Source organism: Cinclus cinclus, chromosome 2, assembly GCF_963662255.1.
Source record: "Cinclus cinclus chromosome 2, bCinCin1.1, whole genome shotgun sequence".
NCBI lineage: Eukaryota > Metazoa > Chordata > Aves > Passeriformes > Cinclidae > Cinclus > Cinclus cinclus.
The window spans coordinates 52,291,979-52,318,204 of NC_085047.1; the positions used below are offsets into that span (position 1 = coordinate 52,291,979).

Below are 26,226 nucleotides of genomic sequence, written 5' to 3' on the forward strand. Positions count from 1 at the left end.
CTATCGGACAATGGCTATGCTGGATTCTCCCCAGCCATGCTCAGAAATCTGTTTCCTTATTTCCTTACCCTCTGTTTCCGTAGGCTTCCTGGGCTGGTGGGAGATGGGCTTGGAGACTTCCCAGAGCGGGGAGTAGAAAGTTGGCTACCAGGGGTTCCATTCACTAAAAGGACAAGGAATGGAAAAAAATAAATACGAGACATTATTAAAAGAAAGAAATAGTTAAATCAACTTTTTTCCCCCAGTCTTTGTTGAACAGATTAATTTTATTTTGTTTTATGTTTTAAACATTAAATAAGGTAATTAAAAATAATTATTAATAAGATTTTTGGCTCATGAAGATGATCTTAATACAGAGTGAAGGCAAATAATGAAAAAACCTGAAAAGAGTTTAGTCAAAGGCAGATAATATGATCATTTTTTTTAAACTTCATTGTTTCTGTACTTGAAAGTAATGGGGAGCAAGGTGCTTTGTTTTCCTGAAAGGACATATATATAAACCTTTTCATTCCATTTAACTATGGCTTGAAGTGCTGTCCACTAAAAACAAAGCACAGTATTGCTTGCAAGAACAAATCAGCTGTCTGCTTTTCCTCACTCAACAATTTGAAGAAATATTTGCAACGCTATCTGCCCCAAACATCACCTCAGACTTAACCCAGAAGGGCTTTCTGGAGGCAAATAAATTGGATATAACTCCTCCAGTCTGACTTATAGAAAAGCATCACTTTCTCAAATAAGCAAGTTTCTTCCCATATGTCAGTGCCTATATCTGTCCCTATCTTTATAGAAGCATCTTCACAAGCACATGACATTATCCAACAAATTACCAAAACAATGCCAGCAGAGGACAGAATTCTACTACAAAGTAATCACACAAGAAGATATCAATAATGTTCACATTGAAGCACTGACAGAAACACTGTGAAGCGTGTATCACAGATACATGTAAATATTCTGAAACAAGCAACTGTTCTATCACAGTCTGCATTTGTAAGTGCTAGGATAAAAAGAACAGACAATTAGATTCCCAGATTCTGAATCTTAGGAGAATATTTACATACTAAGGATATCAACAAGCCATTTGACTTACCTTCTATGAGTTCTAACATGGACAAAATCTGACTGTTTAACCTGATAGGAGCAAGCAGCAAAATTCCTGCTCTGTACTAAGCCAAGCTGCAGCCAAACTGAGAAGCAATGGGATTAGTTAAGGATAGCTGGGGCTGCTCACAGAGTGAGCTGAACGCGATGCAGGATTCATAAGCAGAAGCCTTTTCTGCGTAAGGCTGACGTCTTCAGAGCAGCAGTGGGAGGTGCAGGTGCTGTCTTAGGGCTACATCAAAGGTGTCAATTAAGCATAATGCTACTGCTTCACAACGCTGAGCCACCGCAACCCCCACTCACTTTCCATGGAGCCCCGAAAGCCCAAGCAATTTTATATGCTGTGCACTGAATCATAATGAGGTGCCTTTGGGGGCAATGTACCAAATGACTCATCTGAAAATCAAAATGACAATAACTCTTGTAAAACCTTGGCTGACTGGCAATCTAGCAGATGCTAATTCCTTTGGATAATACAGTAGGCATTTTTAAAAGATTCTTCTTACTTTTTACATACTACATTGTTATTGCAGGTTAATACTGGGCCCACGCATTATAATGAAGAAATATGTATACATACCACCTCATACACATCAATAAAATACATTATACTGCATGATAACGGATGATCACTTAGTAGTGTTTAAGTGCTATGAGTGATCCAATCCCAACATCACTTTGTGCAGGGCATTGTTTAGAGTAAAGGTGCAATATATTTGCATAACTGTAGAAACAACAAGATGCTCTAATTGGATTTGAATAGGCTGTTTTTATAGAAAAACATTCCACTCATCCAGGCTTCAATATATCTTTATACAGAGGACGATGATTTGCATATGTCAGCACTCATTTAAATATCGTACTAAGTAGGTGAATGCACATGCATATCTACCTACATATGTTCATATTCAGCATATACATATTCTACATATACATATGTTCGCATTCAGCAAATCAGCCACAGATCTGTCCAACAGTGACTAAAATCAAATTTATTACCAATATCACCAAAATAATTTAGGAAAAGCGCAAGATGAGGACATAGAAAATTAGCTTTCTGGAATCACAAACTTGTCAAGTTGTAAAATGTATCTTCTAAACATCGATGGCATAATTTAGAAACAAACACTAAACTCCTACTATTCACACAGAGCTAGTCCTCGAGACTGCTGAGAAACAGGACTAGTGCTTGGCCTCCTCTTTAAATCAAGCAGGTACTCTTAGGTCTTATTATCGTAAGTAAATCTAAGATAACAGATACATCTCAATATACCTTGTAGCACTAGGCATGGGTTCCTGTTCTTTATAGGTTGATCCCTTCCCCATAACTTTCAACAATGGCTCTTTTCAAAATTACTGTAGCAATCACTCCATTCTGAAGACAAAAACTTGAGGCTACCCAGTGGAACCAGACAAATAGATACAATGGTGTATTTAACAATTGACATATTTCCATATTGATGCTTATTATGTCAATTAGTATCTCTTTAGGATGAGAAAACTAAGTATTATTATAAATTCTAAAAATTACTTGCTTGGCACCACCAAAGTGTCCAGAGTGTTTAAGCTAAGTTTGAATGGTCTCTTCAACCATTCTCTTTGTGTTATTAAAAAGGAAAATTATGATAGTTGTGCTTATGTTGGCCATCTGTAATATGTGAAATCGAGAGCATAATTAATGAATTGAGCCCTCAGCAGATTTAAGTGAAGTTTTCTCACCTCTTTACTCATATCCATAATATAAAGGTGCCAGTACATAAAGCATGTGCCAGGATTTTTGAGAGCTTACATGGACTTCCTATAGAGAGCTGAATAGGAAACTCTAGAGATGGCAATTAGCTCTGGAGATGGGATTCCTTTTATCAACCTTTATGTACCTGTTGTATTGGCTTCTACATCTGAAGTAGTTTTCTAGAATTTATTTTAACCAAGCTGTTGTCATAACACAAGCTGTATCATCCCACAGGAACCATCTAAACTTGACCTGATAAATAATCTACTAGGAGCATCCATTGCAATGTAAAACTTCCAAAGAAAATTATTCCTTCTGGATGCTCTTCATACCTGGAGATATATATTGCTATAATTGTTATTACATTATTCTTACTACTGATATTATTAATATAATCCTTAAGATAGATATCACAACAGCACACAAGTGGTATTTTCTGATATTTTCCCCGTACATTCCAGGAGCCCTCATTTATTACCTTTTTTGTTTATGGCTTCCTGTGCTTGTGAGTCATTATACAGAATTTGCAAATAGAGGTGATATTAGGTGCTGTGTAGCAGGAAAAGACTGCAGTGATACTGACCCCCTTCCTGAACTCTATTTACACTCATTACACCTTTCTTACATAAGCTGTTCATAACCAGAAAACGTGACAAAAAATATGAGAATAAAAGCTACAAGATTTAATAATAATACTACATTCCTGATCACTAAATTGCCCTAAAATCCATTTCTAGGTGGAATGCAGTTTTGTTGGAAACTGCATTTCTATCCAGTATCTGCACTGCATTTCTCACTGAGTGATACAGCACATGTTCCTAGAGGGAGCCTTGATGTAGATAAAGACATATGAAATTGGTAAATCACTGTTGTGACCGATCATTTTATTGAGCGAGGCAAGAGGTTTTTTGTCACTTCTATTCATAAAGTGGCAGGGGTCACAGACTTCAGCTTAACACACAGTGCCCTCCCATCATCTTAAGAAAAAAGATTTATCAGTTCAAAATTTCACCAGTGAAGTATGTATTAAAAAGCTGCAACAATAACAATATAATTGTGACTGCTCAGAGCAGATGTATGCAACTGCTAGGCTGAGAACTCCTTTCCTTACTGTCCTCTCTTCATGAGGATGTGCAACAGGACAAGGACCTGTCTTTGTATTTTCTTTTCCAGCACCTGGCACACACATGAAGGTGGGAAAACCCATAAAATAGAACACTAAAGCTGGATACCAGCATCTACTGAAATAAATGCAAAAGAGGTTTTAATATGATAATATGAACAATGAATATGATAATATTTATGAATAGCATTATTATAATAAACCAGCAAAAATGGTTTTGGCATTCTAATAAATAAATTTTGATAGGGCATATGTTCATTAAGTCATAGAAAAAAAAACAAGAAAAAAATGAATTAAAGCATCAAGTGCTAGTCTGAGAAGCCACCAATACCACAGCAGTGTATTAAAATCACAGGCTCCTATAGAGTTGCCTCTTGATGTGCAAGTGCACTGTACTCTATATAACACATAGAGATGACTTGGTGTATTTAAAAAAGTGGTTTGCCAAACACAAAAGTGTGTGTGTAGAAGAAAGGGAAGACTAAGGCAATGGAACAGTGAGGGCTTTTTTTTTTTGCAGCCACAACTTATGTATGGGAAAGTTAAGCTAAAAAATTATTTACACAAGTCATAACATGTGTAGGTCATATTCAGCAACTGTTAGCAGAAAATATGAGATTACTATTTGACCTTGCCTCAATTACTTCTACAGTTTTTCACTGTCCTTTCCAAAACAACATTTTTGTCTCAGTAAGATTATGTAGTTACAAAATAGTTTGTAAATAAACCATATTTTGCCCTCTTTTTTTCATTCTGCTTTGGTATTTTTTCATTTTTGTCTTAGCACCAAAAGACAGAGTGTGTACAGAGCACCACATTAGGCAAGAGCCCTCAATATGATTCCCCAGCAGAGACAAGGCTTTAGAGGTTCCACCTTGGCATGCAACTGGTTGAGAAAAAAAAGCCCAGATACCAATACTGCATTCATTTTAACTGGTGCTGAACTGTCCTTTTTATATTCAATCTTTTGTAGAGTTTATGCCAAGAAGTTAAGGAGATAAAAGAATGTCCCTTGGGCACTGAAGACAAGGCCTGACAGACCCACACAGAATTTTCACCTGATCAACAGATCAATAGATTAAAAATGTCAGCAGAAAGGATCACCTACAGGTCAGGTGTACCTTGCCACCAATACACGAGTCCCTGTTAGTCACTGGTACCTGTGGTAGCCACACAGTCTAACCCAAGCCTTGCAGTGCTCAGCAGGGACTGTAAACCCCACACAGGCTCTTCCACCTCAACCCAAGTCACCTACATCTGCACTGTCAAGCAGAGAAGTGCTGCAAAGACACAGATATTGCAGACATTTCTTGTATCTCAGACGAAAGGCGACTGCCTGGAAAATGCAGCTCCCTGGTATCCACGACTATTTGTTTTTTTCCCATAGTCTCAGAAGGTAAGTGCCTCTTGGGTTTTTCTTTCCTCTGCACTTCAGCTGATATCTATGATGCTGTCTGCTAATTTCATGTAGTACCTAATCAAGAGAACATTTATATGTATGTAAGATTTAATGAAAATCTCTCTTTTGGACTGTTTTGCCTTACTAGAAAGACTAGGATTCTCAAATCAGTGTCTGAATAGAGTACAATTTCTGAGCATATTTCTTCATCCAGCATTTAACTTTTCATCCTTTAAAAAGGTTGAACTACTCAATATAACCAAATCTACTTCTCTTACCTACTCTTGTTTTTTTACAGGGTATAAAATCATGAAAATTATTTTTGTACTGATTAGTATGAAAGACAAACATCATAAATAAAAAATTAAAAAGAAGCCAAGATCAAAGCAAAAATCATCTGGAAATCCCTGGGTCCACAAGATGACTCCATCACGCCCATGGGTGTATGCTCTTGGCTTTAGGAAAATTTTGCTTCAGTATATTTATTACAAAATCTGTCAGCAGAGTATCTGTAACAGTGTGAATAAAGACAGGCAACCTCACCAAAGACAGTATGATAACATCATAGTTTTTTCTCTAGGATACAAAAGACCTTCTTGAGCCAGTAGTTGAAGGGGTGCTGTTTCTGGATAATAGCTTAAGGATGAACCATCAGACTAAATGGAAACATATCCTACTGCAGAGGAATACCGATACTTGTTTCGTTTTGTTTGTTTGTTTGTTTTTTGTTTGTTTGCTTGTTGTTTTTTTTTTTTTAACTAGCAGAGAAAAACACAAGCATCTGACCTAACTGCTGTAAGATCTTATTTGCATATCCACTTTTTTCTTTAGGGAACATCTAGAGTTTTGATCAGGCTTTAGTTTAACAATATGCAGTTTCACAATATCTTTGCCCAGGTACAATTTAAAAAAGAACCCTCACATAGTCTTTGGTAATATGACCTATTCTATCTATTCTTCACATATGTTCCCTTTGTCATTTGGAATAGGTACATATCAACCCAGGTATTCTTGAAACAGTCACTTATCACACTGAATAACCCAAACTCATAAATAACTCTTTTTAAAGCCAAATTTTAACACCTGAATTGATACTACAAATAAGATTTCAAACATCTGACATATTCTGAGCAATAACTTGAGGGAAATTAGATTCTTTACAAGGGAGAAAAATATTCTAATTTTGAAGAAGGTGCTCAAACTGGAAAAAAAATTAAAAATAAAGTAGCTACTTTTGTTGAGAGTGAGTCTTGAAAATTAGAGTTGGAATTTCAGAAGGTAAACCAGAGTTCACCCAAATGCAGCCTCTTTCCTTAATTGAATGGACCAAGGCTACAGTAATTCCAGTCATCTCATGATGCTCTTGATTAGATTAAAAATAACGATGATGAAGATGTGTTGCCGCTTTCTTTGAATTTACTACCCCTTCACCCACACTGAAGCTGCCACCAATGGTGTTAAATGGCAGCTGGACAGAAGCCCCCAGCTACTGAATAGCCATCAGACATTCATAATTTTCAGTCACCAGCAATGGGCTGATACCCATTCTCACCAAAATTAAATGTGTCTTTTATTATGCCCTTTCCCAAATATTATTTGATGCCAACAAAAACACATCAAAGTGGTTTACAGGCTCTAGGAAGACATCAGATAAATTGAGGTAGGATTATCTATTGCACTTGGAATCAGACTTCTGCCTTCTGCCTACCAAGAGGTCACACTATCTTTTCTCTGCTTCTCTTCCTTGCCTTGTTCCATGCTTCTCTTCTCTATTTAGACTGAAAGCCTTTTGAAGCAGACAATACCTCAAATACATTTGAAAAAAGCCAGGAATCAATCCTCCTGCAGTGAGATTTCTCTCCGGTGGTACTGTTTTGAAACAGTGTCAGATGTAAATAACAAACTGAAGAAAACATAATAATGGAGAAGTCAGCCCTTACACAGTTCTTTCTAGCTTACTTGTACTCTTGGAAGAAAAAAATTATTCTGTGTTTTTATATAAAAATAGGATGCATCTGCTCTCAGGAGCCAGGAAGGTTATCAGGAAAATATAAGTACATTAAACATATGCTCTATTATGAAAAAAAAATGAAGTGAAAAAAGGTGAACACCACCTATGTATAGGCATATGTGCATTTGAAATATGCCAAGAAATTATGTAAAGGCAGATGCAGTCCTTATTCTCACTGCAAACTGTATAGCTCAAGAAGCAACAGGGAGTGTCTGTTTCTCACAGGCTGATGCATTTTACTTTGTCCTCAGCTAACCAGAGCACAGATTTGAATCTTTGTGGCCCTGAGCACTTCTTTAGCCTCAGGTTTCATTAAGGGTCTTTCCCTGCTACCCTGCAGCCTGATTTCCACTCACAGGTTCCCCACTGAGCCCTGTGTTGCCATAGCAGTGTGTCCTAGAGCTTGTGGGACAGTGTTTTTCATCCCGTTGTTCCCATGGCCATGTATCTGCAAAGCCTGACAATATTGTTATGGTAGGTTCTGTAAAGGACTTTCAGGCTTGCCAAGGAGGATGCTTTTAGAGGCAACAGAGGGCAAAAGGCACCTACAAAGTGTGGAAGTAATCTAAGAGCATTGGAATTGTCATTAAGAGTCCTTTTCCCCCAGTAGAAGATGAGACAATGAGGGAAATGGCTCTCCAGGACAGTGGCTGGTTGCTCCCCAGGGAGAGGGAACATTCAGGGTCCTTTATCTGCTCCTCACCGAGTCAGGGGTCACCATAACAAGGTGAGACTGAAATGGAAAGCAAGGGCCTTCAAGCAGAATTTACTCAAAAATAATTTAACACTACTGAGTTTATCTTCAAAGCACAGGTTTTGGTAAAATATTATTGTTCCAGGCTTATAGACGCAAAAACAAGACACAGAAAAACAACAAATTACCAACCCCTCAAAATAACCTCTTTGATTTCTGTAAACAACTTCAGAAGCTATTGGGATGAATTTGGGAAAGTTTATCACCCTGAACCACCATTTGTTCAGAAAAAGGAACTCAGGAACTTTTTGCTTAATACATTGACCGCTTGAAATTCTGTGTGAAAGAAGGGAAAGAGTTGTTGAGGATTGCATTTAAGTGCTTAAACCAGAATAGACAGCCTACGTGTCTTAGCCTCATTTATACATATATTTCTCTAACAATGGGAAAATGGCCCAAGACTTTGCCTTCATTAACTCTAAAAATGATTAATCAAAAACAGCTCTCCTGTTGAATACCTGCATTAAAGACTTTACCATACTACAGATGCTCACACAAGACAACAAAACAATAAAAATTAACTCAAGGATATATCTTCATTCTACAATTTTATCAGTTTTAATACCCAACTTTTGAGATTTTGTTAACATAGTCTTTGTCTGTGGAATTTTCTTTTTTTGGCCTATGCAATTATCCATGTGTATTTTCTTGATATGAACATTAATTCAATATGATCCTTTTGTGCAGTTAGAATGTGCAGACTTCTTAAAGTGCAGAAAGAGTCAAAAAGAAACAAAAGGAATCAAATTCTTTCTAATTAGCAACACACCCTTTTTCATTCACTACTCTCAGCTTTTTATCAAGGGTACAGTATCAAGAATGCTTTCTGCTTCCCTTTATCCTCCCTTCTTTTAACTTTGCTCTATGATAAAGCTCTTCAGAAAATTATACACCTTTAACTTTTTTTGTAATATGTATGCCTTGTCTTTGATCAGAGCAAAGAATCTATTCTTTTTCTTATTTTCCATGTTTATTGCTAATGAAAGAAAAATCCCTAAAAGTAGTTTAAAGGTTATCTGAAAGAAGTTTAAAAACACACGATAAAAATACACGTACATACACTTAGCAGTAACAACATGACAACAAAAGTATAACTTCCAGCTATGCACAAGTCATTCAGGAAATTCTCTAGTACTGAGATATTTAATGTAGACATCATGGAAAAACTTATCTGCTCATATGTGTGCTAGCTGGCAAATTCTCTATTCTGCATCTGTCACAGGTACATGAATCTAAGAAACAAGCAGCATTTTTATGCTTGCTGGGGGGCGGAAAAGTGAAATCTGTACATACTGTTTGCATTTCATGGGAGAACTTTGCATTTTGTGTAAAACCATCTAGGAGTCAATGCTTCTCTCTTTCTACTGCTGTTTTTTTTAAATGCAAAGTCTCATGAAAAACGTGATTTAAAAAAACACTGACTGGTTTTAGCTTTATGTGATTTAAAAACAATTCTTGTTAGCAAGTGCTTAGTACAATATTGTTTCCTAGTTTAAAAATAATATTGATCTAAATACTCATGCATGTGTATTAGAAATAGGCTTAGTGTAACATTTACACAATTTGACCTCTTTGCAAAAAGGAAACACCAGAGATACAGACAGCCAAATCAGAGCCATTCCCCTCACTAAAAAGAAATGCTACAGAAACGCTTTCAATTTTTTATCCTTTTAAAAGTTAATAAATTTAGAATAGAATAGAACAGAATAGAATAGAATAGTTCAGTTGGAAAGGTCCTACAACCATCTAGTCCAGCTGCCTGACCAGTTCAGGGCCGACCAAAACTTCAGCATGCTCAGATGAGAAGTGGAGCAATTGAATGGCTTTGGTGAGCACCTGGCATCCAACCAACCACACAGTATTTCCTGGTGAAGGAATCTTCCTAACTGTAGAATCACTGAGTTGTTTAGACCAGAGAAGACCTTAAGGATCATCAAATCCAACTGTTAATCCAGCATTGCTAAGTCTACCACTAAACCAGGTCCCTCAGTGCCATGTCTACACATCTTCCAAATATCTCCATGGATGCTGACTCAACCATTTCCTTGGGCAGCCTGTTCCTATGCTTGATAAACTCAGAAAGAAATGCTTCCCAATGTCCTGTCTAAGCCTTCCCTGGTGCAGCTTTAAACCATTCCAATATGCCTTGTCACTGGATACCAGAGAGAAGAGCTCAGCACCTTTGTCTCCACATGCCCACCTCAGGAAGCCATAGAGAGGTCATTCAATCAGGTTGTTCCTCAGTCCTTCCTTTTCTCACAACAAGACAAGCCCAAAGTTTTTAGCTGCTCCCTATAGCCTTCCAGCCCTTCCAACAGTTTTGTTGTCCACCTCTGGACACATTTGAGTACTTTCCCATCCTTTGTAAACTGTGGTGCCCAGAACTGTGCACAATGCTCAAGGTGAGGCCACACCAACACTGAATACATTGTGACAATCACCTCTTTCACCTGGCTGGTGGTGCTGTGTTTGACACACCCTAGGATGCAATTTGCTCTCCTGGTTACCAGGGCACACAGCTGACTTGTAATGACCCAGCTGCCAACTAGCAGCCCCAGATCCCTGTCTGCAGGGCTGCTCTCCAGCCACTCCTCTCCCAGTTTATACTTGTGCCTGACATTACTACATCCCAGGTGCAGAATTTGGCATTTGTTCTTCTTAAAACTCCATCCCATTGATCATTGCCCAATCCTTCAGAGAGTCATCAGCACCTCCCAGTTTGTTATTATCCTCAAAACTGTTAATGACGCATTCACCTCCTCTAAGCAGATCATCAATAAAAGTATTGAACAAAACTGGCCCTTGACCTGAACCCTGAAGAAATGCTGCTGGTGACAAACTAATACATGCCTACTTCCTATAAATGTCTTTTCATATAAGAGATGTCGAAGATGGTTACATCTGTCATCAGCACGGCATCATCCAGAATGGTTTGCATTTTTAATATTTTCTCTACATTGTGTAATTTATTGCTACAAACATAATGATATGTTAATTATAGTAAAAACATTCTCTTTTTTCCATAGGCTGCAAAACAATCTCCTGATGTTTTGAAGTATGTAATATATTCTGCTCAAACTTTTACTGAAGTGTACTGCAAGAAGCTAAAGTTTACTCAGGTACACTTCCCCAGCACCTTTAAGTAAAAACAGTACTATTTCTTTCAGGACCAAAACTAACATTGCATCACATATTCAACACAGAAAAAATGTTGCTGGTCCCATAGAAATCCCATAGATTCTTTATTATTTGCAGGACAGTTATTTCACATAGATATGAGCATACACAGTTCAATGTTCATTACCTGTACTCACAAATTCATTAGGAAAAGAAGCCCAGAGTTTGCAACATTCACATACCAAAGAGGGCCTCCCTTGCTATAATTTAATTTAACTCTGTTCCACCTAGCTACAAAGAAAGTAACAACACATTTATGAAAGAGCTAGTCTGGACTCCTTCCTCGCAACCCATACTTCATCCCATTACCTCTTTTCAGGGTTGTGTATCTCAGCTGTTCTGCAGGATGTGTAGAAGGCAAACTGCCCCCCAGCCCTTCTACCTACACCTACACCTCTGTCTCTCATTGTGTCGCTCCCACTTTCCTCATTCCCAGAGCAAGAAATATTTTTTTTTGTTCTGTGCTACAACAACAACAACAACAAAGTTCCAGTTGGTCTATCTCTATCCTCTTTGAAACCAGCACTGGGCCATTCTGATCACCACCTCCCCACAAGGACCTTAGGGTCCTGGGTGCAGGTTCAGTATGATATTTGCTTTCCTGTTGGCAGAAGACTGAGGCAGAAAGGGATGTGGCTTTCAGACAGCAATAACATTCGACTCTTGCAAAATCTGTATTCACAAGCAATGCTGCAAATGCTCGAATGGGTCTACTCAACTGACTCACACCAAGGATTATTTGTACCTTCAGGCACCAACACTGGCAATCTAATGCACTTTTTAATTTTATTTTTTTTTTTTTTACTGCTTGGGAAAAACTGCAGGGGTGAACTACTCATCAGCTATCTAGTGGGAGCTAGTGAAAAGGCAGCCAAAGGAAGGCCCTTCAGACAGAACTTTCTAAAGCTTTTTGCTGTGTCTTCTCCAGCCTGTATCACTGGTTTGTTAGGTCAATTCTGACATTACTTCCACAGCTATCTTTCCACCTCACATTCACATCTTTAAGTGCATTCTTTCTCTGCCCTGCCTTCCTTTTCTAAATATCTTCATGATCTTTAATCAATCCTTTCCTCAATACTGCCTCCTCGTTCCCTCAGAAACAAAATACAAAAAAATTGTGAAATTAACCTTTCAGCAACAGAGATCTTATGCTGCATAACTTGGGCTATTTTCTGGATTGTTCTCATTCAGTTCCTAGTACAAAGACTAGCATACGTTTTTTCCTCAGTGTTTAGGTATTGGAAGCAAAAACATGCATGAAAAATGAAGTGAACTGAACTACTGTAATGCCAGAGAATTATTTATAAGAAGCTGAACCTTTATTTTGTATTGGGAAGACACTTGATCTCAGATGTCATTGACAAAACATATGAATTTTTAGTATCAGCTGTTTTATACACACAATGTTTTTCCACAGAAATGTGGAATTTTAAGTGCATTGCCCATTCTGTTGGAACAGAACAGTTGCTGCTGTTAAGAAGGATTGTTTGCTTTACCTGAACTAGTAGAAGCAGGAGATTTGCTGCGTCGGGATGGACCTGGGCTCTTGGTGGTGCTCCTACGTGAACTTGAAGCTATTTTGGTATAGGAAGTAGATTTCACCACCCGACATTCTAGAAGACAAAGAAACTGCATAAGTTAGCAATTAAGAAAGCCAGCAAGATTCTGTAACAGAAAGAGCACTGAGAAGTGAAAACATTTAGCCCACGCCTGTTTTCATTCACCTTGAGGAGTTTTATGAGAAAGTATAAAATCGGTACAAATGGCTCCATTACAATCCAAGTACAGTATGTACCATATCCCAGACAAAGAATTGCTGCAGTTATCCAGACTTTTAAATACCATGGTTACTGCTGGTACTTAGGACAGCTTAATTTAACAGTGCTGAGACTACACATGAAATTTCTTTGCTTTTGAAGATTTCAGTACAAGTAATGTAGCAAATTTTTGTAAACAATCCAGATGCAATGTAAGCATTTTTGTCAACCTAGGCAGTCTCCTTTAGAAAAACCGGAAGCTTTCTTTACTGTATCAAAATTTTATAATTGCACAGAATGACGCAAGTGTCTTCCACTGATGAAAGGTTTGAAGAAAATAAAGCAGGTTTGTTGCTCCTGCTTAATCCTCTGATGAGCAATAGCCCACATTGTACAGCATACACAATTCATCACAGGTGAGGGAAACGGCACTACTCGCTCATAAGAGACATCAGTAAAATCAATGAAGAGGCGAAATTACCCTCCCACTCGAGAACACTACAAGATGTTCAGGTTAGAGTTTATGTACACCCACACAGATCTGGAGGCATCCTTGCATTACGCCTGCAAAATGATTTTTGGCCTGGGGATGAAAGAATTTATTGTGCATAGCACTGATGTCTTGCACTCCTAAGGGATACTAGATTAATCACCAGACATATTACACAGTTGGGGAAAAAAGATCCAATTCTTAGTCAATTTACAATTAAAACTCTGCAGCAATGTTTACACTGTCTTCACCTGACAAAGTCAGTACACTTCACTTGTTTAAAAATACATTAGTAAACATTTAGTTCTGTACCAGACCTGTTTCCTATTTTATTCCCATGGTTAAGGTTCCTCAAGAGAGGTTAAGAGAAATAAATGAGTTTTTTCTTCCTAGTCAGAAAATACTGTGTACAAGCCTGCACATTATTTAGTCTTCACAGATCAATGGAGCCTGTAACATAGTTTAGACAGATTAGAGAACAAAGAAATAAAATTGAGCATAACTAATTAACTTAAACGTATACACCCGAGAATGATGTCATGAAATTTATTTCTCTTGGCTGCCCTAACTGTTTGTCTTTCATCGAGTTGTTCAAGGCAATAGAAGCAGGAACTGATGTGTTACTGAGCGAAACATCCAGCACAGCTGAGAGGACCAGAGAAATGCTTTGGTTTTCCCAAATAAGCTTTTCTTCCCAAACTCTCCTATTATTCCTAATTCTCCATATTCCCAATGCCCAATAGTAGCTAGCTTCTTTCTGTTGACATTTTTTTGATTCACAGATTACTTCTCTTTTTTTATATACTGAACAATCAGTGGGAATGGAGAAAAACATTTACACTATAAGAAAATTATCTACTGAAAACAGGAGGAACCAGATGAAAGCTTCCTATTAGGTGCCATTGGGTAACTACAGCAGGAATCTTGCATTTATTTATTGGCATAAACAGCTGCTCCAGAAACGCTATACAATGCAAATGTAAATAAGTTCTTTATCTTCCTGTAAACAAAGATGTAAAATTTTCAAACACCCAATAGTCTGTCAAACCTGTGAGGTAATACTGGTGTGGGCCTCATTCACAGGGAACAGTCAGGAAGGGGAACTGCATATTCCAATGGGCAACAAGACTAAAGCAGAATGATCCAGCCAAGGTAAACCCACTAGAATATACCATTTGCATAGTTGAAGAATTTAAGAGTCCATGAACAAAACAGCTACTTTATCCAATATGTAAAAAGCTTCATATTTCCAGCATGTAAAGAAAACAATTATCTACATCAGTCTCCTTACCTGTTACAAGTACTAATACTCATTTAGGTCCTCTCAATACCTTAAAAACACCCAGAGTCTTAAATATGTTATCACAGAGGCATTACCACCATATCTAATTGGGTCAGCCCTTCTGGAGCCAGCTGGTATTGGCTCTGCCAGACATGGGGGAAGCTGCTGGCAACTTTGCACAAAAGCCACCCCTGTAGCCCCTCCCACTTCCAAAACCTGGCCATGCAAACATAGTTCATCTTCAAATCATCCTGAGGGGATACATACAGACCCTGACCTGTGAGTAACCCCACACTAATGGCATATTGCCCTAAGAGGAAGTCATCTCTCACAGATAAATGATCTCTCTCCACAGGAGAGAAACACAAATGATCATATAATAATCCAAGAAATGTACAAGCATCACAGGTTCATAGGATAATCCAGTTTAGACATGAGAAATTCCTAGTCCAGTTTCCTGCTCAAAGCTTGATGTAACTTTACATTCATAGTCCTGGATGATTTGGGGGACACTTCAACCCACTTGGGGCATACACAGTGCAGTAGGATCTTGGAGAACATCAGTGAAAAATTCCTGTTCCAGGTGACAGGAAAAAACAGTAAGAAGAGATGCTCTACGCAAAACAAAAGGAAGACGCTGGGACCACGAAGGCAGAAGGCAGCCTTGGCTGCAGTCACCATGAAAGGGGAGTTCAGTATCGTTAAGGGACTGGGGGAGAGAAAAATGCAAGATCACAATTCTGATAAGCAGATTTAGGACTCTTTATGTATCTGCTTGGAAGTGTCCCATTGGATAAGGCCCTGGAGAGAAGAGTGACCCAAAAAAACTGAGTAATATTAAAGGATCACCTCCAAGTTCCACAACAGTCCATCTCAACACGCAGGAAGATGTTAAAAATTGCCAGGTCTGCATGGATGAACACGTTACTGTTGACCAAATTAAAAACATAAAAAGGAAGCATTAAAAAAGTGAAAGCAGAGACAGGTAATGCAGGAGGTTATACCTTGGAGGTATATAGTCTAAGTCCAAGCATGTAGACACAGCTAGGAAAGCCAAAGTCCAAATTGGAATTGAATCTGATGAGAGACATCAAGAGCAATACAAAGTGCTTCTTTACATACAAAGAGAACAAAAGGAAGACTACAGAGAATGCACACTGATGAAATAGGGCCCCAATGACATAGAATGTGGAAAAGGCTAGAGTATTGAATTGCCCCAGTCTTCACTATCAAGACAAACCTTCAGGAATCCCAGGTCCCAGAAGCAGGGTGAAAGCCTGGAGAAAGGAACACCTATCCTGGGTGGAAGAAGATCAAAATAGAGAAAACTTAAGCAAAACTGGCACATGTAGGCTCATGGGACCTGACAGAATGCACCCTTCAGGTGCTGAAGGAGTTGGCTGATGTAATTGTGAAGTCACTCAATAGTCTTTGAATGATAGTGATGACTGGGAGAGCCATTTGAAGATCCAGCAAATCTCACTCCTATCTTCAAGAATGCCCACAGAACTACAGACAAGTCAGCCTCAAATCAGCCTGGGAATATATAGATAAATGAATCATGAGATTCAAGGTACATTAAGGACAATAAAATCATTAAAAGCAATCATCATGGATTCACCAACAGGAAGCCACGCTCAACCAATTTGATACCTTTGCAATGAAATGACCAGCTTGGCAGATGCAGACTAAACTTTTGTTTCAATTTATATCTATCACCACTCATTCTCTTACCCAGCATCACTGTGTGGAGCCTGACTCTACCACCTTGATGGAGAAGAGATTCTGCCCCATGGACACTGAAAGCTACTGGCAGGTACCCCTGAAGTAACTCCTTTCTTCAGGCTGAAGAAGCCCAGATCCATCAGCCTCTCCTCACACAGCAAGTGCTCCAGCTACCCCCCACCATGATTATCCTCTTCTAATTGCCTCCAATTAAATGATTAATCTTCCTTGAACTGGGGGGTTTTAAATGGGACACAGTATTCCAGATGTGTCCTCACATGTGCTAAGCAGTTGGTTCCCTGTCTCTGCTGAGTCCTATTTAGTCTATGTCACAGAAATATTCTCTTTTTCCCTATTTTTCTTTTTGTATAATCCCTTTTGAGCTCAATTATCAACTTCTTTGGCACAATTTTCTTGTTTCTCTCAAAAATAATTCACAGGCTGTGAAACTTTAAAAGGTCACAGTTCAATTGAGCATATATTCTCTTCAAGGTAAACTTGTCAAGTGCCACCTTTCCTATGGGTTTACAAGTTTATTATTAAAGGACATGGACTGTGGTATGGCCTGTGGAGAGCCATGTAGGGAAGCCTTCAGTGCTGCACACACCAGGTTCAAGTAATTCATGCTTTCAAAGACTAGGGCAAGACTATTTAGAGTCTAAAAGGATTTCCAATCATGGGCAGAATGTAACCAGGCTGCTCGTTGTAAATAGGTCTCAGCTCCCAGAAACAGTTTATGCATGCAATTCTGTTGTCACATTTAGTTTGTAAAGTAAGATTTTACTGCAGGCAAAAATCCCACTCAGTAACCACACAACCACTGCTTGTTCCTCTAAGACATTACCATAATTTGCCTTTTACTGTAGGAGAGCTCCTACATACAGAGAAAACATAACAAAAATTCATGCTTTATTGAAACCGTGTTTTCTACATAGAATCTAAATGGGTGAGCAAATAAATACATACCTTCTCCTCATAACAGCATTTGGATTCCTACACAACAGGTCCTTTGCAAGCTATGAAACAGAAGAGTGCTTTCCCCCCAATTTTCTTTTGATGCCAAAACTGTAGCTGAAATAGATCTGAACTCCTGACAGAAGACAGCTATACTGCCTTTCTAACTCGTGTGGGCATGGCATTCCCAGTCAAGAAGAAACACCAAGTGTTTCTATATTATGTTCAATTAAGAAAGAAATGTTTCATGAAACCCCAGTTCTTCCTCGCACCATTGACTGACTGAGATTAAAGGAACAAAATGATGACACCCATGGTAATGCAAGACAAAGCAAGGTCAATTTTACATTTTGAACTTAACAGACCTTATTGTTTTCCAACTTAAAATATGATATAAATAAGAATGTTTTTCCAGTGAAAACATCTTGCAATTAGATGTTCTATTGTATAACTACATACAAAGCTACATAGTGGGAGAAAAAAGTACAGACTAACAGCAGCAAGGCTAAAAATGTAACACTTCAGTCCCTTTATAGTATGGAATATTACCACAGAGTTCTGAGGCCTTTATTGGACATTAACAATAGGGTTGAGGCAAAAAAAAAAAAAGAAAAAAAAATACCCCAAGGCTACAATCTGACATAATTAAGACTGTAGGGACAAGATAAGGAAAACAGAGTTACTGAGATTGTACAGTGGTGTCAAAGAGCAATAGTGAACCAGGAAGGAAGCCTAACATACATACTTATGAGATCTTGACTCTTCCTGTTGCCAAATGGAGAAAATGAGGTAAGCATGAGGTAAATAAAGGATGCTAACACTCAGTATCACAACGTCTGCAGTCTCCAGCTCCATGATGTTTCATTTCCAAAATGTTACATTAGCTTCTACGCTCATTAGATTTTACAATGGCAAAAAAGCAGCAGAGAGAAACTAATCTGCAATAAATGTGTCATAAAATGAAAAAAGTTTAATGTGCTTCTAGAGAAGACTGTGAAAAGTTATTTAAATTACCAGGAGATCAAAAAGACTTACTTGTCAGCAACTCAGAAGTTGACTGTATGGCCTTCATGAGTTCTTTCTGGGCAAAAATATCACTCTGCTGTGTTTTGCTTTTCTTTGAGGTCTGTGCATAGGGAATAGATTTTATATTTTCAGTATCCCTGCCAATCTGTTTCTCTAAGACGAGAACATTTAACTTGGTTTCAGCAACAGCTGTATCCTGCAGATAAGCAAGGAGGGAGGATCAAGGATGTCTGTGGTTGTTGGTAAGCCACTTTACTGTAAGCCTCAGGCTGGTGCCTTTTACTACTGCTTAAAGACATCAGCATCACTAGCAATGTCCTCAGGCCAATCAGTGGATCATTACCCCAAATGCAGTACCAATTTTACTTTTTAATGTTAGGGGTAATTTTCTCCATGCTGCTAATTCGTAATGCAGCTAATAAGATTTTACTTTTCAGCTGTATTCATGCCTTCAATTAATGCCAGTAATCTGTTTGCAGAACTAAGTTTCACTCTGTTCAGCAAGAGAAAGGGTAGTCTCCTGCCTAGTGGCACCGATATACACTGCAATTCACCCTACCCAACTGATCAATCAGTGGCAGCTATGACTTGCAATTACACATGTTCAAAAGGATAACTATCATGCAGTTTCCAAAAATGAAAGGGATATAGAGTGAGGTTTAAGTAATTTCAAAGCTTCTATCATCATGGCTGTGCCTACTTTAATTTTTTTCTGCATGCCTTCCTGTTCAGTGTGCTCCTGAACGTATTGCAGATGTGAGTGGACAGTGATGTATGCGTAGAATGCAAAATCCTGAAGTTTTATCCCATGCACTAAGCTCTATGTCACTGTAAATGCACGGGATTTTGAGACATTGCATCTTCTGATTTGATTTCTTACCAGTAATTGGTCTTCCACACATGATAAAGATTAGGAGTTCTATTTTACTGTGTGCCAAGTACTTGTGGAAGCAATTACCTAAATCTCCTCTTTTTTTTTTTTTCTGCAAAGAAATATACTTTGATTGGGGCATAAAATACAGAAACACACTTAGATTTTCTTTCATGTGAAAAATCATTCTCCAATTTTGAAAGTGGGGTAAGTATATACAATAAAATACAAACTATTAAAGCTATCTATGCCTTATTACACATCAATAGAATAGAGAATCTTGAAAGATTCACTTCAAATCACTTCACCCAAGCTACGAATGCTTTCAGATGTATGTACTACACCAAAAATACCTTCTAAGATAGAAATAAGGAATGTATTTGTGAATTCACATATTATCACTAATATCTCATTCTGCTGTAATGTACAATCTTCAGATTCTGAAGTCAAGTATTTCTAAACTTAACAAAGTCTAAATATTTACTGAAGAGGTAAACAGATTTTATGTACAAATCAAAATGTTGCTTCAAGTATTTGCTACTTTTTCTTCAAACATGTTCCTGTTTTAAGGACACTCTTGGGAGTATAGAACACATCTAATGCTAGATAGCTAAAAATATGAACTATTCACCCCACAGTCCTTTTACAGTGGAACATGTTCATTTCTGTGACTTACCTTAGGAATCTGTAAGCTAAGATGAGGAAGTAAAGATGAATCTTACTCATGAATTATCAGACACAAATTATAGATTTTGAGTTTTGGTGAAAGTACCCTAATTAGAAGCAGCATCTTTGGGCTGGCTACAGGCTTTTTAACTTAATTTACTTAATTATATTAACACAAGATTTTGCTGTATTTTGTAACATTACCGTGTACAAGTAGATTTTATTCTCCCCATCTTCTCCAAGTCCTAACCTTTTTGTCATGTTCATCTCCCACAAACCTCCACATTAATATTTACCTTACAAAAAACATTATGTTAAATCTTGCTTTACATGAGAAAAGAATTCTGCTATAATGAAAGATTCCAGCCCTCAGCAGTGGAAAAAAAGATTGAAAGAACACTTTCCATCACTGCAACAGCTTTTCTGCATTTGTAGGCAGACAAAACTAGATTACTTCTTCAAAATCTGCTTTTCTAAGTGAATCTGAAATATTTCTGACTGAATTAATGTGAATTAACTTGCATGTGTAAAATATTAATTTCTGAAATTAAAACTGGAATATCAGAAACTAATTTAAGGTATCTGAAATAAGGGTTGAAATAGGAATCTTGTCATTAGCTAAAACATAATCTTAGCACATGTTCTCTTTGACATGTCTTGAGTATCTTGCCACATACTCTGTTTCACTCCCAGAGATTTAATTGTCACTCTTTGCTCAATATACTTCAGCCGAGACGTTCCAATGCTGATACAAATGTTCATTAGTTTGTCCTTGTATCAGCAAACACCCTTTTCCTACACCTCTGCAGATTTACCACGCTAGCTGCAGTGACCAAAGTATCACAAAGCTACTTTTAACTGGAAATGTTTAAGATGGCAAGAGCACTATTCTTCATAAAACAAAGAAATGTGAATGCCTTTACTTAGGGCTTTCCTTTTCTTTCTATAACAAAAGATGGTTTACTGGGCATATCACAGGAAAACTTCAACACTTCCTGTGCCTTACTTTATCAGCACTGTTTGGATGGCACTTTTCTTGGCATTGTATTATTCATTCAGTTGGAGATGAAATGAGGGAATGGTATAAATTAATTAGTTCTTAACTATTCTGTTCATCAAAATCAATGGCTTGTTTCCCTGTTCAGCACAAAGAGGTAGTATTTGTCCTATTACCCATTAAAAAGAATTTTGTTCTTTACTTTGAGAATAAGCAGATCTCCTATACAATCCATATGATAAATATTAACATCATCCTAAGCACCAAGTACAGGCATTCCATCATATATTTTTTTTCAATTATGGTCTAAGAGAAGTGTAAGTGTTGCAGTCCAACAAATTCTGGGATTTTGGTATTACTACTTGCTGTCTGAAGAGTAAAACTTGTTTTCAATTGTTTACTATTTCAAATTATTCTTTTGGTAGTTTACAAGCTCAAGCCATTTCCACAGTTACAAATATAAAGCATCATTAGCAGAACATTGTCTTCACATAGAAAGTATCAGCTAAAGCTATTACTGAGAAACATCCATTCAAAACAGCTAATTTTTAATACACTTTAGCAAGCTATCCTGAAGTTACAGATTTTTCTGTGCAACTGATTGGTGGTGAGCAACTAAATCTGTGTTTTTAAACTGCCCTACTTATTTCTGCTTTGATTTTTTTCCATTAAATCTGCCTACTTATAATGCACTTACTACTCTAACAACTTTATTGTGAAGTATTAAGTTTTAAAACCCTTTTTGTTTTCTCTTCTTCAAAGAAATGAATTAAACTATATTGGGATAAAGATTACATTTAAACACAAATCAGATTCCCATGGCTTACACAGCTGATTAGTTAGATAAGCAAGGAGTCTTGCACAGAACAAGGGGTACACAAATATAAAATATCCATTAAAAACAGATGAATATGAGAAGCCAACTGTTGTGGAGAGCTTTATTATTTAAATTATCATTAAAAAGATTGCAATCAGGCAGACAACATAAACAACAGTGAGACTAAAAGACAAGACACACAAAGAAAGAACAAGTCAGAGAGAGTTTTAGATAAAAATTTGAAATTAGCGAGATGTGAAGAATATTTAGAGATACATCTAAGATGAACTCTGACCCACCAGTAACTCTTTTATGAGGATTGTGAAGAACAAATAAAGATCCAATAGAAAACGTCAAAGCAAATGCCTGTATTTTAAACTGGGACACAACAGAAAACTAGGAGTTGCAGAAAAGACACCCTTATTTGAGATTATTGAGAAAAGTTTTCCAGAGGGAGAGTATAAAGAAGACAGAGTCAAGTTCTTGTCCTTTCGGTTGTGGCAAGACAAGAAGAAAGGGGCATAAGCTGAAACACAGGAGATTCCCCCTGAACAGCGGAAAACATCTTTCCACTTTGAAGGGACCAAGAACAGGCATGGGTTTCCCAAAGAGATGGTGAAGTCTCCAGCCTTGGGGTTATTCAAAAGCCATCTAGACATGGGCACCCAGCACTAGATGATCTTTAGAGGTCCCTTTAAAGCTGAGCTCTTCCTTGTTTCCATGACAACACAAGGCCATTAAGGAAACAAAATATTTGAAGCTTTAAAGATATTAAAATTATATACAATAGTAAAAATAGTTTTGTCAAGAATAAACTGTGTCTAGTAGTCTTCCTATAAAGGATAATAGAAGAGACAGTAGTAATTACAAGGTTTTCTGCTCAACTTTGAAACTCAAGCTACGATTCAAGAAAATACCATCTATAGAAATTGCTTTTAAAATGGGCATTGGAAAAGCTAACCATGGTAGTTTGCTGTCAAACTAGGAGACAATAAGCAGAGCAACTCACCAGAGTTTTGTTTCTGATCCAAATATCTATTTGTCTTAATATGCAATTAATGCAATTATTGAAATGCATTTTAAATCTGTAGATGACACTGCCATAGGTAAAGCTGTAGGCATTGTGGAAGAGTATAAATCTGAAAACTGCAAAGTCATCAGAAAAAACAGACAAAATTCAACAAGTCCATGAAAGAAAAAGCAACAGAATAAAGGTTGAAGTCATCACCACAAGAGTCAGTTGCTTAAATGAAAAACAGCAGTTCAGCAAAGAGGGACATAAGTTTTGCAGTGGGTCACAGGCTGAATTTGAAGAAAACTACTACAGTAAGTGGAATCATCACCCTGCTGAAGGTATCACCTCTGTGGAGGCCATCTGACTTAAACCCCAAGGCTACTGTGGTGTTAGCTAACACATCAAATCCATTTTAGTGTTTCCCATTTATAAACATGAGGATTTCACCTTCAGAGGATTAAGAGAATACTAAGGAATATTACAACATAAGGATATATGATTAGTGAAGGAGAGCTAATATAAATGGGATCTTCCTTTTCAGAAAAGAAGTGATGAGATAAAACAGTAGCGTTCCATACTTAGTAGACTGCCAAAATGAAGAAAAACAAAATTCCTACTATTAGTTTTATCACAAATACAACAAAGCAGAGTGATCTTAAGTTTCCAAAAGGTAGGTTAATTCAGACATGAGAGAACCTGCTTTCAGCTGCAAGGAAAGGATGTACTGGATCATGTGGAGGACTTGTTGAATTTCCCTAACTACAACTGCACACATACATGTTAGCCAGAAACCAATCAAGTCAAATTAGGTAGGGCAGGTCTTCCCATGGGACCTCTCAGATCCCTTCCATGACTCTTTTGACTAAGTTTTCCTAGTATGACTCATAAGAGGTACTCCAAAGTTTTTCACTGTCAACACTTCTGCCTGAACTTAGTCGAAAGATAAGTAAAAGGAGGAGGTGCACTCTAATGTAAAACTGAGTGAAAGTCAGAGAACAATTTAGCAAGGGAAAAGTGATTGCTTAATGGGTGAATTAAAATCATTATAATTTCTTGAGTAGGGAGACTATTGAGATATAAATCTTTTATTTGTCTTCAAAAGCCAGAATGATTAACTTTTAGAAGTTTTCTTAGTAGGACATTAGCAGAACTGATATCTCCAAAAAAACAGACCTTCTCCTTCACAGACAATTCAGAGCCTGGTTGGCTAACATTGTCTCATACCATTAAAATACATGTACTTTTCCTCCAAACCAAATGGATGACAAAACTTCATACTGAAAGAAGACATTTCTTATTGGCTTCATGGATCAGATGCTTTTGTACTTACATTGGACAGATCTAAACTGATTAATGCTAGGGTAATTAGAAGTAAAGCTAGGGTTGATCAGAAGGCATGATGTCTCTACATTTTCCACAACTTAATCTGCTCTTGAAATACATCTTTCCTTCTTAAGTTCACAGGCATGTCTAGATGAAAAAACCTAGATGAAAACAGAAAAGCTCATATATTCTATGTAGTTCAAGAAAAGCTGTCATGAAAAAAAAAAATAAAAGCCAACCAATCAAAACCACATTAGCCTACATCACCTTCTGAAGCACTCTGGCCTGTAACCATGAGAAGCAAGGATCAGAGGTTAATGTGCAGCCAGTGCCTAAATGATAATCTACAAGCAGTGTGTAGGCAGGGGGCACAGGAGGAGTGCTAACTATGGATCAAGAGACTATATTTATATACATTCCTGAAGTTATTGTTGAAAGCAATGCTTTATACTTTACCTAAAAAGTTATTATTTTTAGAAATATTTTCTGTAACCTTATTTCGCTACTGAGTTGCACAGTAACTTAGCTGATAGTAGACAAATCCAGTTTGAGTTGATTTTTTTCCATGAAATGAAAGCCATTACTATGATTGAAAAAGTTTGGTAACCCTAAAAATGCAGTAGACATTTTGTAGGGGTGCTTCATTTTTCAAATTCTTTAACCCATGTAATTTTTTGGTCTGCAAGGTGGTGACCAAGAAATATATCTCCACCATTAATTTGAAAGAAATTTGAATGTGCAAGCCTATCAACTTTCAATTTTTTTAAACAAATTTGATATCCTACTAAGTGTCTGAAGAGGGCTGTCATGTGAATTGACAAAATATTGTGCTGCTTTTGAAGTTGTGTAGCAAGTATGAAAGATTAACAAATAATTAATGTAACAAATTCTGCCACGTTATCCTTTGTGAATCCCCCACTATTTTCTCAGATATGTTTTTTATTTAAAGTCTTACTTCTTGAAAATATTTATTTAAAATTTTGAGACTACTCCATATTTAACAATATTCCTAGTCTTGGAAAGAACGCAACACTCTTGAAGCTGTTTCTGAACAGATAAGGAACAACTATCACTAAAGACCTTATGCTAACTTATCTATAAATATTCTCAAAAAGCTAGTTAATTTCCTTTGAAAAGTCATTAAAACTTACTCCTTTTTTTTTTTTTTGCAGGAGTATTAAAAAAAAAACAACCAAAAACAAACAGAAAAGAAACACAGAAAATTCCTAACATGGTTGAACCCACAAGTTAACTTTAAAAATGGGTTTATTCACAGGACCTACTCATACCTTCCTCTAGATATTCTAAGAGAGAATGTGACTTTTTATCACCTACTTAAGCATACCGATGACTGTGTTGTTCAAAGCCATAAAATACCGATATAGACAACAATACCAATGATAAAATACAGTCCCTAGAATTCCTAAGTTCCATTCTTCCATTATCTGAAACACAAGAATCTCTTCAAGAACATCATAAATCCACTTCATACCCAAAATGTAGAAATGCTGAAGACAACATATCCTTGCCTTAACTTTCCAATTTGCTTCTAACCTCCCCATGGTTTTGTGTGTCAGTCCCAGCCTCCCATATGTCTGTTCCTCCCACAAAAAAGCCTCTACACTTTCTCTGACACTAACGTCTATGAATAGAAAGCTCTCTCTGAGGCAACCTGAATAAGGCAGCTTCCCTCTCTGTATGATCCCCCGATGATTTTATAATTTAACTATTGCAACCAAGATGATGTAACACAATGCAAAACAAACAGATGGGCAAGAGATATAAAGTGTGGCAAGGCCTATGCTGGAAAACATCACTGCCAGAAATGTTGTTGGGCTCGCAGCTGCTGACATTGCTCCTGGGACATGTGCACACTGAGGATTTGCTGGCAGCTGCGTTGCTGGCTGAGATTTGGAGCATGTGGTTCTACTTATGTGCCACAAGCTGGGCTTTGTTTGCTTACTCCACATTAACATGTGCCTGCATGCAAACCTGCAGAGATA

The 26,226-nt window shown here is 37.4% G+C and overlaps 1 protein-coding gene across 5 annotated transcripts in view; it reads right to left on the reverse strand.

Annotated features, from left to right (window-relative positions):
* DCLK1 (doublecortin like kinase 1) overlaps positions 1-26,226 on the reverse strand; it is a 220,634-nt gene that overhangs the window by 59,399 nt on the left and 135,009 nt on the right. For 3 of the 5 annotated variants that reach the window (XM_062514708.1, XM_062514709.1, XM_062514711.1), the window contains exons 4-5: positions 12,797-12,913; positions 69-163 (exon numbers count right to left, since the gene is read on the reverse strand). In XM_062514708.1, coding sequence (XP_062370692.1) covers positions 69-163; positions 12,797-12,913 — 212 coding nt within the window. Of the gene's footprint in view, positions 1-68; positions 164-11,831; positions 11,847-12,796; positions 12,914-26,226 lie in introns of all 5 variants that reach the window. The other 2 variants (XM_062514710.1, XM_062514712.1) reach the window with 2 other exon arrangements.